Raw genomic sequence first — 12,557 nt, 5'->3', positions numbered from 1 at the left:
TACACATTCACGTATGACTAGCTTCATGATTTTTACATTCTAATTCTAAAAATGATATTAAGATGAGCTAAACTGCCTCAGGGGAAGCTGGTCAGAGGGTGCTGTGAACTCAAAGGTGTCTGAGGGTGTTGTAAAGGGGAAGCGGTGTAACGGTTGCACCAAATATGTGGCTTCCTGTGCTGTTGCTCAGCACACACACAAGTAAATATCACAGCGGTTGAATACCTGTGAGTAGAACTAATGTCAGGCCCGAAAGATGAACAGCGCCGTGTTTTATGTTTTTTAATGTCACTTCTGAGGTTTCTCAGAATGCATTTGTGGTCTGTGTTAAGCATTTTTCATTGAATGAAATGTCATAGCAGAATGTGTACGATCATCCGAACAGACGATGCTGTGGTGTGCGAAGGCTTCATGCTGCCTTTGATTAGGTGGGAAGTGGCACCACCGTGTGGCCAGTCAGCAGTGCAACGTGCAAATAAAAAGTGCATCAGGTTGGTTTACAATAATCTTTATTAAACGTCTATATGCAGAATTCAACAACCAAAATAGAATACTCAATTACATAAATTACAGAAGCACATAACAGTGAAAAGGAACATAATTATTCCAATGACTTTCACAGTTTACATTCATGTCGGCCTAAAAATTCAAAAACAACTCAGAACCAGCTGGCATTTTTAAAACTCTGTTCAGGTTGGACTGATGCAGTATACGATTGTTCGACCTTTATTTACTATGAAGATGTGGCCTATCAAGAGTACGAGGTGCCAGTTAGTAAAGTCTATATTAAAACCTGCATAATGGAGATTTTTTTCTTTATTGTAGTGTTCCATGTTAGCCACAGAGTCTTTAATAATTGTAGACCATGATCAAATCCTTGCAGTATTTTTTTATATTGTGAGAGTTAAAGGGGACCCATTCCTTTTCCTTTTATATATATTTATATATAGTTTAAACATGTTAAACATTACCAGTGTTTTTTAAAAAATGAGGTCAGAATATGTATAATTATTCCGTATATTACATTCTATTGGGGGTCAGTGTGACGTGATATAAGGCAGTCATTCCTAATATGAGCATATCAGGGGTGACAGAGGGAATCTTCCTATCGCTGTACAAAAACTGTCTGCAGTTCAGATGGTGGTGCAGCAGAGGGCGCTCACAAACTACTTATAATTGGACAGAAGTGAATGGCGCTAAATGGCTAAAACAAATAATTTACAAAATAAAAAATAAACATTGTTTAAAAACGTGAGTCCAAGAATAAAAATATGCAGCTGGAGATGAGCAGAATATTTCCAATTTAAATATCTAGCTCAAAAATCCAGTTTGCTTTTATTCTAACTTGTTTATTTAGGGCCACAAGTAACATACCAGTCCAACCAGACCTCCAGTTCTATTGAAGCTTGATGACACCCCAGTAGGTATCGTCATTTAGAATTTCACCTGTTATGTTTATGCTGACACTGTCCAACGGTCTAAGTTTGACAATCTTGGCCAACCACACTGAGTTCTCTGATGAGGCCGGGTAGATGCCCTTAGCCAGTGTCTTAGTTTTCTTATCATGAAAGCCAGTTCTTTCCACAAGCACACATCTCTCCCGTGAATCTTCCCTGAAGGTCACCTGGGCGTAAAAGAAGTAGGTCCCGTTTTCCTGGACGATGATGGACGTTCCACACAGGGTAAGGGTTTTGTTTCGATTTTGTTTCGAAACAGAATCTGTAGGAAATATGGAGAACGTTTCTTTAATCACTCAGTTACTTTAAATTCATTTTTAATAATTGATTTTTAACCTTTTTTTCTTGTTGTTGTTTTGTGTAATCAACCCAAATGTTCACGTCAGGTGTGATTTGAGGCCACAGGGGAAGGGTGGATCAAGTGAGTTAACGTATACACCATTATCCTTCTCAGTATGTGGGGGGGAGGGTAAGGGGCTCCAGAAAAGTAAGAAAAATTCAGAAACTTTAGCACGTGATGTCCAGTTCAATGGATGCACCATTGCGCTTCATATCTGATATTTTTGATGGTAGCGCTGCAGCTGATGTTCAGCAGCATCGATAAATACTGCATCATTGTTAATTACTCTCTAATTTACATCTTTGATTAGGCAGACGGGAAAATGTCAACTTTTGCTGGAGTTTCTTCCAAATGTCTCTCGGATCCGGTGATGAGAACACAGAGACTGGTAGCTGTTGACTCAGACCTCACAGTGGAGTAGTTTCTCACTGTATGTGGGAAAGTTTTCTTTGAAGCTTTGAAGGTTAATTATAGCTTGTGGACTGCAGTGAAATATCTCAGATTAATATCTAATCTTCTGTGCTTGACCAGTTTTCCACAGAGGGAAACAAAACAGAAGACGGAGGCGAGCTGGGTTAACCTTTGTTGTCTAAATCAGTTCAGTACGTTTAAATGTGAAATATAGAATGATATCTGACAGTAAATCGGTATAAGCGTTATTACGGTAATTGAATGCTGGTTTTTCCACTTTACACACGTTTTCTTTGAGCGTACAGAAAAGAATCGGGTGAATACCCGAGTCAGGGATAATAATAACTATTAATAAATGAATATTTTAGCGCTCAACATTGACACGCTGAATGCCGGTGGGTGTGCAACCCATGCCTTATTAATCTGTCAACTGAAGTGAAGAAAACCACATGAAAGAGGAAATGGAGGAAACTCTCCAACCGACTTGTTTTTTTTAATGACTAACAAAAAGTGTCTTTTTTTCTTGAATTTCCTGAAAGGAAGTGCTTTTTCCTCTCTGCTTCAGATCAGTGGGCCCCATAATCACAGCTGAATAAATACACCAGGTAAACAAAGCTGATCTTCCAATTAGTGTCTAATTTTCCTGCAACATACCGCCTGACGAACTTGTGAAATCTGCTGCTGTGGGCTGTAATTATACGTTAAGTCGGTGCAGCCCACATTACAGAGCTGCTTCGGGTTTCTTGTGGTTTTAGAAACCCACTTCACACAGGAAAACTGCTGCATAGTGGGAGGAAAACAGTAAATGAGATTGGAAACACAATGAGGCTGCACGGCTCTGTGTTTCTCAACGGTTTAACCCGTGCAGAGGATTTCTTTGTGGATGTGGTGAACTTTTAAAACGTAGATGTAATAGTTATTCGTCAGCAGGATAAGTATGATAACTTTTATCTCTTCAACACAATAAACCTCATGGTTTTAATCTGTTCTACCGCTGGCATAAAAAATACCTTCTCCAAATGTAGCCAGTAACTTCTCCACAGCTATAAGACCAAAGTGAATTATAAAGGGAACCGTGGGACAGAAAATGAAATATAATATGTCTCTTTGTGCCGTTGCCAGACCACAATGGGATCTGAAAAAAAGTAACATCTTCACTTCTGCCTGTTGTCAAAACTATAAACTAAAGAGCACATTAACCTCACAACTAAACGTGTCACAATATACCTGTACTGATGACATCTCAAATGTCAAATAGATAATGTGAAATAATCAGTCCAACCTAGCATTTTGTAGATGGTCACACTGCATATTAATGCTATCTTGAAAAAGAAGAAGAAAACTGCTCACAAAATAATGTTGATGCAACTGACAAAGAGATTAAATAAAACGATCTCTTCAATGTGGAAGGTAAACCCCAACAAAAAGGGGTAACGTGTGAAGAAATAACCATGTTAATCCCAAGAGGGGTCTTTACCTAACCCATAATCTGTATATAAAAGATGGAAGTAGCCTCTGAGTTTGAAAAGTGAAGCCAATGCAAAAATACCTCAACCCAGCTTCACAGGGGCCACATCCATCTTTCATATACAGCGTGGCGTTGAGAAAACGAGGCGTCTTTAAAGTCGCATCTCTGTTCCAAGCTTTGCACAACTTTAGATCACAGCAGGATCCGAACATGACCAGATTCCCAATGCCGTTCCTGCGTTTGGCTTCTTTCCTCCTCACCCACACCGGAGCTGGTGTATTCTTGACTTAGTGGTTTTAATAACAGATATGGCCTGCTCTTGTCGTAAAGGGATTCCTATCAGACTGTTAATGTAGTAACACATGAAAACACTTTGGAGGGGAAATAAACTTGTACCTGCAGTGTATTAAAAAAGGAAATACTAATAAATCCATCCACTGTCAGACTGGTTAACTGAAACATGACGTCAGCTTTTATCACCCATCCACTTTAGATTAGAGATAAAACACAGAGAAACACAGCAGTATATCAGTTTCCTGTCTAAGTTCTAAGTATTTGAGAACATGTGCCTTCATATAGAATTTGTAGAAAGTTGTACCTTTTTTTCTTTTCTTTCACAGAGTCTAAACAGACTCAGTTAGTTAACCCCAGGTTGGTTGAAATATTCAAATTAGGTGTTATTTTGTTATTTACTTGTTTGTTCACACCCCTCCCCCTCAACCCGCCGTGTCCTCGTGCGCCTCATTTGAAGGCTGCCCACGTTTTTCAGAATGACTTTCAGCTGCTACTGACATGTCTGAGCTCGTTGCACTCAGCATCTGTAGGCGTCCAGTTTAACAGTAGTTTTTATGCATGGCAGGCATCATCGTGATACGAGATCAGTAACAAGTGAGAGTTGTCTCTTTGGATGTGTAGCAGAGTTAAGATTTGTCTGTGTGATCATTAAAAGTTGGTGTAAAAAGACATAGTAAGAACAAGGGATACGGTTTTCTCATGAAACTCATGATTGTCAGAGCATGCCAACTTCCCACATGAAAAGACGTGAGCTCACCTACAGACAGACGTCCATTATGGTGGGAAATCTGGATGAATGGGTGAGAGCTTCCTGAAATGCAAAATAATTTAAAGGATTATGACATTTTCAGTCTTACGATTATGTGATTGTCCATGATAAATGTGACAAATGATATTTACCTGACTTAAAAGGTTCCTGAGTCTGCCTTTGTATGCGACCTGAATGAGTTGAGTTGATGGTCTCTGGTGTAGGGACTCCAACCTTGAGGAAAAATCAAAACATGCTCAACAAGTGTGCCGTAAACCTCCTTTCTTTAAGAAGGTCACCATAGATATTTGTGGTTGCAAAAAGACTTCAGTTTCTATAGAAATCTGTGAGCTGACCTCTATACACAAGTTACTCCTCAGTTTGTGAGCTCAATCTCTCATTTCAGTATGCTTGTTGGCTAACAACGTGTCAGTCATCCGCTGTTAAGCACTGAACAAGCGGCTTCACAGTGAGACCCAGCCTTCCTGGTCAAATCTGACTTATTTGTAACCAATATGGTGAAAAAAATCCTCCAGAGGTTTCAAAACTCAAGACTTCTGAATCTAATAGATGATGTCAGTGAAGCTATATCCATCTTTTGTACTGTTCCTGGCTGTTTGTCTTATATTGTTTTTCAAGTACTCACATTTCCCTTTAGCCTTTACCTTTTCCACTATTGTAAATAAGGATGTGCTCTTGCAGTACAAACTGGAATTAAAGGAAATTACAGCCTGCTTCGTTTTCAGTCAATATCCTGAAAATGTTTTGAACATGAAGTCATAGGAATTGTTTGTGTTTACGCACGATCAATACTCCACTTAAGGAAATCCCAGAAAAGTTTTTACAGAGTTCACAGAATTGGGGAATGACTAAAATCAAAGTATTATAGAAGGTGAAAGATGTACCCATGAGGAAGGATACATCTTTCACCGTCTTCAAATACTGTGATCGCAGTATCACAGTATCACACTCTGTATGTTGTTCTCATGGCCACGGATAGGTGGCCATGAGAACCTGCATTTTAATGGTAGTGGTTATTATGAAAATATACTGTTTAAAGGCTGGGGAAACCTGCAGTCAGCTGAGACTGAAGTCGCTTGGATGAGTGACGAAACATTTCTGCCCCAACCCCGATAAGGATAAGCGTAAGAGAATGGATGGATGGATGCACATAGAGAAATTCTCAGTTTCAGTCTGCAACAGCTCCACTTCTCTAAAGGCTCTATTTTATAGTTGTCATGTTTAACAGACACTGGAGAGACTTTTCAAACACAATGAGTTTCTGTGTTCCCATGAGAGTGCTATCTGACAAAATCATCAAAGATGAAGGTTTTCACTTCCACCTAGAAACAAAGAGTGACTAATGGCCCTGTAATTGTGAGGCAGATGTTGTTGGCCTTATTTTCTAATTCTGGGGATGTTTTTTAGAAGAAGAAAAAAGAAATTAAAAGAACCCAAGAGCTTAAAGCATTCTTCCTTTTGTTGAGCAAGCAAGAGGAACTCATGGTGTTGCTGCCATCTAGAGGCACAAACTGGGTATCTAGAGCTGACTTAATGTCTTTGAATAAACCGATAAGGGTAGATGTGGGGCTCATTTTATTTACTTTACCGTAATAAATATGGTATTTACACAAATTACAAGCAGCAAAGCATGTGCTTTTACAAGTGCGTTCTTGATGCAAACTAAGATATGCAAACTAAGATATGACCCCGCTAGCAGTCAACATGAATCTCAGTGAAATCTGTGTTTGTGGCAGGCATACTGACCTCTGCTGGCTTCTGATTCATTGTAGCGAGATGTACAGCCATAATCACCATGGCCACGGTGAGGAGACAGCACCAAGCCTGCAGCAGCAGGTGCCTATAAGACGACCTTGGCTGATCCTCCATTCTGTCAGACAAGTACGCACAAAACCATTTAACAAATCGGCCTTTCATTTGAGAGAATGACTTTAATTAGTATATCTTCTGGCATAAGTTAACACCAGTTAATCAAGATTTTGACTGCTCTAAATATTCTGTTTCACAGGTTTCTTTCTTCATCTCTTGGCTCTGTCACTGAGGCCTCAAAAGGTGGCGGAGCATGCAGAGCTCCACTTTGACCCAGGACCCTCAAATAAAAAAAAATCAAGACTTCCATTTCCTAGTTAAATAAACATCAGGATCAAAAATAACCTTTTTACTTTTATTACAAAGTTTTCTTGATATCATATCCGCATCTTTTAAATGTTAATATATTAGAAGGATTATTTTGAACAGCGAATCATGCAAAGCCACTCTAGTAGACACTGAGAACAAATTTACCATTGTTAAAGCTCCAAGAAAGTTTTATTACCTAGTATTCAACAATATATCCTCTCATTTGTGATGTCATGACCTCTTTAATTTTAAATTGCGCCCCTTTAGGGGTGGGTGGGGTCTGGGAGGGTCACTTGAGCAACTATCGCAGTATATTTCTGCAGAAAGAGCGCATTTTTTCTTCAGCGTGCTTCACCTATTGTGCTTTTGGGACTTGTACACCTCCACCTCTTCCATTAGGTCAGAGTGCAAAGCCAGACAGTGAGATGAGTTGCAAGTAAGTTCTCACTTTCGCTGTCTTATGAAATGACAACTTTCTAAGAGAAGTCACTGAATTCTTGCCCTGATGAAGTCAATGTGACATGTTAACATGACTCAAAGAAGAACTGGCCTCAATAATCCTGTGACCACAAGCACACACATTTAAACCAGACCCCACAGAAATCATTTACATGGCTCCTAGAATGGCTGCTTTGCACTTGCCGTGTTATGGTTAACCTAACCATGCTGCTGCTTGTCTGGGATTTTACCTCAGTGGGAGTTTTTTTGTCCGGTACACAGGGTTTCTATGGTTCAACATTTTGTGGTCTGCTTGTTTATTTGTAATGACATAGACAGAAACCACTCAGTGATTGCAAAAAATGCCACTGACCCTGAACTGTGCGTCCAATGCACATTGCTATGGTTTAATTTACATTCCAGTGAGGATGCACAGCAGGCTTCACATAGTTGCACTTGTGCCTGGGTTAGACAGTGAAAACACTGGTTCAACCACTCAGTCTGCAATTCGCTCACGAGTTTGTCTCTTTAATCTGAATTCTAAAATCGATATGGATAGCAATTCATTTTCTGGGGGGAATTAGTCAAAAAGTGTCATTAAATCACTACAAAATCCGAAAAATAAACAAAGGGACATATTATTGGGCTCTTTACATTACTACGCTCTACACAGTTCTGTGTGAAAGCTGAAAAATCGTATCCCCGAACACGCCTTCCCTTTTCTGTAAAAACTTTCTATATTCTGTCATGTAAGCATCACAGCGGCAGCACTGAGCTCAACCACAGACCTCTGAATGAAAACATTCACAAAGAAATCACAGGAATTTAAGACAATATATACAATAGGATCTAAATCAATCTTGACTCACCTAGTGTGTGTTGCACTCTCACTGTCCAAATTCATGTGGTGCTTGTCTCTCAAAGACATGTCAGGTTGTCAGGGTTTTCCCTGTTACATGAGCTTGTAGTGAAGATTAGATGGAGTTTTTTTTCTTTTTATAGAGTAGTTTGAGAGATGGGAGGAAGGAGGCTGTGGTGTAGGTGGTGGGGCGGTGAACAGCACAGAGCTACAAACCAGCTCATACAGCCTGGTGTGAAACTGAATAAAACCTAAAAACCAAAATTACATGCAGTTTCATGCATTTCCAATGCACAATGACTTTAGAGTAAGAGAAACATATATTTACAAAACAGACGAGTAAAAAGGTGCAAAATGTCGTAAAAGATGTAAAGATAAGCGTCGTTCCAGTGGTGCGGCCCCTCACTGACACATTCATGTGTGTTGTGGGTGGTTTGTGATTTCCCACGTTTATAGGTCAAAGTCACCCTTTTCTAACACCCAAACAAATGACAGGGGCTTTTTTTTCTTCTTCTTAACTGACCTGATGTGTGATGAGGAAATACAGTGCGTGTGCAATAAAGCACGCTATACAGGTTCCTTGTTGATGAGTTGCGGCCACATTGTGTCACTCTACAGAGTCTATTTTAATCACAACTAATCAGCTTGAATGTAGCCTGAATTTAGATCTAAGGCTATTCAGAGGGTGAGAGTGAGAGTTATTCATGCATTTATAATTGCAGCTTGTAGATAAAAGCGCGGGAAATATATAGCTGCATCGGGCCATTCGGTGGCTCACGTGTTGAAGATAACTGACTGCAGATTAGAAGGCCAACGTGTTATTTTTACGTTTTCCTGTATGTTGAAAAAGGAATCGATTGCCCGCTACTTTTAACATCAGGCCTCAAACTTTCACTTTGATACAGCTAATCACATGACTCTGAGCCTAGTGCTCATTATGCTGCTGCAGCCTCTCACTGCTGGGGGACTTCCCATGATGCACTGAGCACTTCTCTTCTGTTGCCTTCTTTTCACCCCCCCTCCATGCAAGAAATGCCATAACTGCATATTTTCATGAGACAGACTTTTTGCTCCAGGTTACTTTTTGCTTTTTGCTTTTTGCTTTCTTTGTTGTTTGTGGTATTTCTACTTTTTTCACTTCCCCTTCCTCTTACTCCTTAACTAGTTATGGCACACAAATGCTTGTCCAAGAACTTCTGCTAGAGAGCTTGTCCTGTAAAAAAAAAAAATTTAAAAGAGACCCTGTTGATACCATACACTTGCTCGGGGGGGGGGGGGGCGTTGTCTGGTCTTTTCTTTGTAATACAAGTATACAACATAAATCCACTTGACATGTATTCGTGTATACGTGTATTCTGTATTCGTTCTTACTGTTACTTCTTTGCATGAGTTCAAAGGAATCCTTTCTTTTTCAAACACTTGGCCTGGGCAACTCATTTTCCATTTCAAACAACCATTTTAAACTCCTTCAGGCATCTTGTAAGACAGTTTTTTCATCAATTTCTGTGGCCATACTAAAGATATCATCTCTCATTGATAACATGAAGAGCCACATGTATTAAAAACTGTGTTAAGGTGAGTCTGAAGTCTGTGTTTTTGGCTGCCACCCAACTGCTTGGCCAATTAGACCAATGCCATAGACCAATGCCATAGACCAATGCCATAGACCAGTACCATAGACCAATGCCATAGACCAATGCCATAGACCAATACCATAGACCAATGCCATAGACCAATGCCATAGACCAATGCCATAGACCAATGCCATAGACCAGTACCATAGACCAATGCCATAGACCAATGCCATAGACCAGTACCATAGACCAATGCCATAGACCAATGCCATAGACCAATACCATAGACCAATGCCATAGATCAATGTCATAGACCAATGCCATAGACCAATGCCATAGACCAGTACCATAGACCAATGCCATAGACCAATGTCATAGAACAATGCCATAGACCAGTACCATAGACCAATGCCATAGACCAATGCCATAGACCAGTACCATAGACCAATGCCATAGACCAATGCCATAGACCAATGCCATAGACCAGTACCATAGACCAATGCCATAGACCAATGCCATAGACCAGTACCATGTGCAGTTCTATGGTCTCTTTTCTAGTTTTTTAAATGCAACTAATGGAGTGCCGCTATTTATGCTAATGACTTGGGATAAAATGTAAATCCATCCATTAATTTTTTACGCATATGATACAATCATTTATTGTTGTGCTCACACAGCTAGCTTTGATAGTAACAGTCACAGCTGTGTCAGCTCAGACTAATTTTAAATGCACAAAAAACAAGGTCATGTTGCTCCTTATTTAAATAGGAGGGTGGCGGAAGTACTTGGGTATTGTGATTGATAATAATCTTTAAGCCACATATTGACTACCAGTTAAAGAAACTTTAGCAGGTTAAAGAGGCTGACGTTGGAGTTCATTTTCCAAAACTGATTGTGTTTCTCTTTCACTGCAAGGAAAAAGCTTGTTGCTAACATCGTTTTACCCCTACTTGATCACAGTGATATCATTTCCATGAAAACCCTGCTCATTCTCTCCCTCTGTTGGACTCTGTTTATCCCGGGGTATTAAGATTTCTCTTGCAGACGTTAAAAGACAAATGACATGAACTTGTCCTTGTTTTTGATATGATGGGTGTAAACATTAGATAGTTATTTTATTGTTTTTTATTTAACAATTATAATATGTTTGTCTGAAACAGGTCTCTCTTTTAAGTGAGACCATGAGTCTCAGTGGGACTACCTGTATAAATAAAGGTTAAATTAAAAAAAAGAAATATTCAGACTTCATTACCTGGAATATGTCAGTTTTTCTTAAATAAAACAGCTCATTTTTATTGTAAGTATATATTTGTAATAGTATACACATAACAGGAAATAAGTGAAAGCATGTTTGTTTTTTTAATCATTTTTCATTTTTGCAGTTTACTTATGAACAAACATAAGAAAGCGGTGAGATGACACTAGCTTTAGTCAAGAATCTGTGCCACTTGTTTGCTTTCATTTATTGCTGTAGATTGGCACAGGCTGTGGAAAAACTGAGACATGAAGATGACTCATGATGTTTTTTTCTCCAAAATGTGCTTCTGTATATTAAAAGAAAACTGAGAGAACATTAAGATGTGTTATTTATAGATAATGATAGTATAGTTTTCTGGTCCAGCCCAACAACTCATTTTATTGGGCTGTAAAGTTGTTGTTTTTTTAATCTATTATTGTTGCTCATCTAGTGTCTCACACAACATTACTTCTTCTTCTGCAGCTTAACCAAAGTCTGGGTTCCTTTTTGGAGGCCCAATGATGTTTTCAAAATTCATCCAAGGTTTCTCATTTTGCTCTTTATATTTAGCTGCCTCAATTTTAGGATATTTAAAAATTGCATGCAGGTCACTGTCAGTTTGGTGTTATTTGTTGCACTGAAACCTGTGGATGTTTTCCAAGGCAGGCATAAACTGTTTCATAAAACTATCCCAAGAGAAATCAAATAAGTACCACCCAAAGGTAGAGTCGCACTCCTGCACTGTTTCTTTGCAGCAGATGGGTACTTAAATGACTGACTACCTCAGGCTGCTGAAGTCCTTCTTTGGAATACGTGTTGATTTGCATCCGACCAGGGAGGGACCTTTCAATGCATCCCTGTCTGATGCAGATTTTTCTCCCTTTCCATCATATGCTTCTCCAGCTCGTTTGAGGAAGGCACCAGTGGCACCAACCAAGCCAACCAAGAGGCAGAACTGCTCATCTCTGGGTCCTTCCCAAGGTCGCCTCATAGTTTGACACCTAAAAGGCAGCAAAGGAGAAACTTAGTCAGATGCTCAAACTAACTCAACCAGAGCTCTCTGAGGCCTCTCTAAAGACCAATCCTCATCTTTCTCTAAGTGGTGTATAGTTATATAACATGCGTTTTTGAGTTGTATTAAGACCTAAGCCCTACATAGCAAAATGAGGCTTCCATTACAATCCCCAATGTAAGAGTATTTTAAATGATTATTATTATTATTTTATGTCAGAGTTTTTAGGGAGACTCCACTCTTTTCAGTGAGTTCCCCGACTTGAAAGTTATTAAAAATCTGCCTGTAGAGATTGGTTTTTGTGTGTGGTTTTTGAATCTTTTTGAAGTTTTATAATTTCCCCTTTTTATATTACTCTCTCTAAGGCTGAGCTCAGACGCTTGTGGAAAGACTTTCCTTTGCACTGCTTGTGTCAGTGATCTTAGTCTTACCACAGCTTGTGGCCATAAATGAGGGTCAGTAGTTTCTGTTCATGTGCTCTGATGTTTCAGCCACTATGTGTTTGAATTTGATAAGTTTCTATTACCATGATGAGCAAATATTCTGAAGTATACAAACTGGCTCACTGAGAACATTCTTC

General features: G+C 39.3%; 1 protein-coding gene across 2 annotated transcripts; it reads right to left on the bottom strand.

Moving 5' to 3' along the window:
• Window positions 1-514: 514 nt before the first annotated feature.
• On the bottom strand, window positions 515-12,136 carry lta (lymphotoxin alpha (TNF superfamily, member 1)). 2 transcript variants are annotated; one of them, XM_085290431.1, is made up of 5 exons: window positions 11,748-12,136; window positions 6,486-6,609; window positions 4,871-4,952; window positions 4,728-4,781; window positions 515-1,719 (listed from the first exon to the last, which is right to left on the bottom strand). In XM_085290431.1, the coding sequence occupies exons 1-5, from the start codon at window positions 11,954-11,956 to the stop codon at window positions 1,397-1,399; spliced, it is 792 nt and encodes a 263-aa protein (XP_085146557.1). In that variant the 5' UTR covers window positions 11,957-12,136; the 3' UTR covers window positions 515-1,396. The 2 variants fall into 2 exon arrangements, with proteins under 2 accessions (XP_085146557.1, XP_085146558.1); XM_085290432.1 differs by lacking the exon at window positions 11,748-12,136 and adding an exon at window positions 8,165-8,438.
• Window positions 12,137-12,557: the final 421 nt, after the last annotated feature.

Source organism: Mchenga conophoros, linkage group LG11 (genome assembly GCF_057382185.1).
Source record: "Mchenga conophoros isolate Kocher_MC1m ecotype Shallow Benthic linkage group LG11, M_conophoros_male_GT1.1, whole genome shotgun sequence".
Taxonomy (NCBI): domain Eukaryota; kingdom Metazoa; phylum Chordata; class Actinopteri; order Cichliformes; family Cichlidae; genus Mchenga; species Mchenga conophoros.
The sequence above is the reverse complement of the archived record's forward strand: the minus strand, read 5'-3'. Positions and strand labels throughout refer to the sequence as shown.

What these genes read in the sequence shown, in the direction of transcription:
- lta (XM_085290431.1), bottom strand. Translation starts at nt 11,956, where the DNA reads ATGAGGCGACCTTGGGAAGGACCCAGAGATGAGCAGTTCTGCCTCTTG. An exon ending in AAGGACTTCAGCAGCCTGAG is followed by an intron (nt 6,610 to 11,747) that starts GTAGTCAGTCAT and finishes CTTGTCTGACAG; the next exon opens with AATGGAGGATCAGCCAAGGT. An exon ending in TAATGGACGTCTGTCTGTAG is followed by an intron (nt 1,720 to 4,727) that starts GTGAGCTCACGT and finishes TATTTCCTACAG; the next exon opens with ATTCTGTTTCGAAACAAAAT.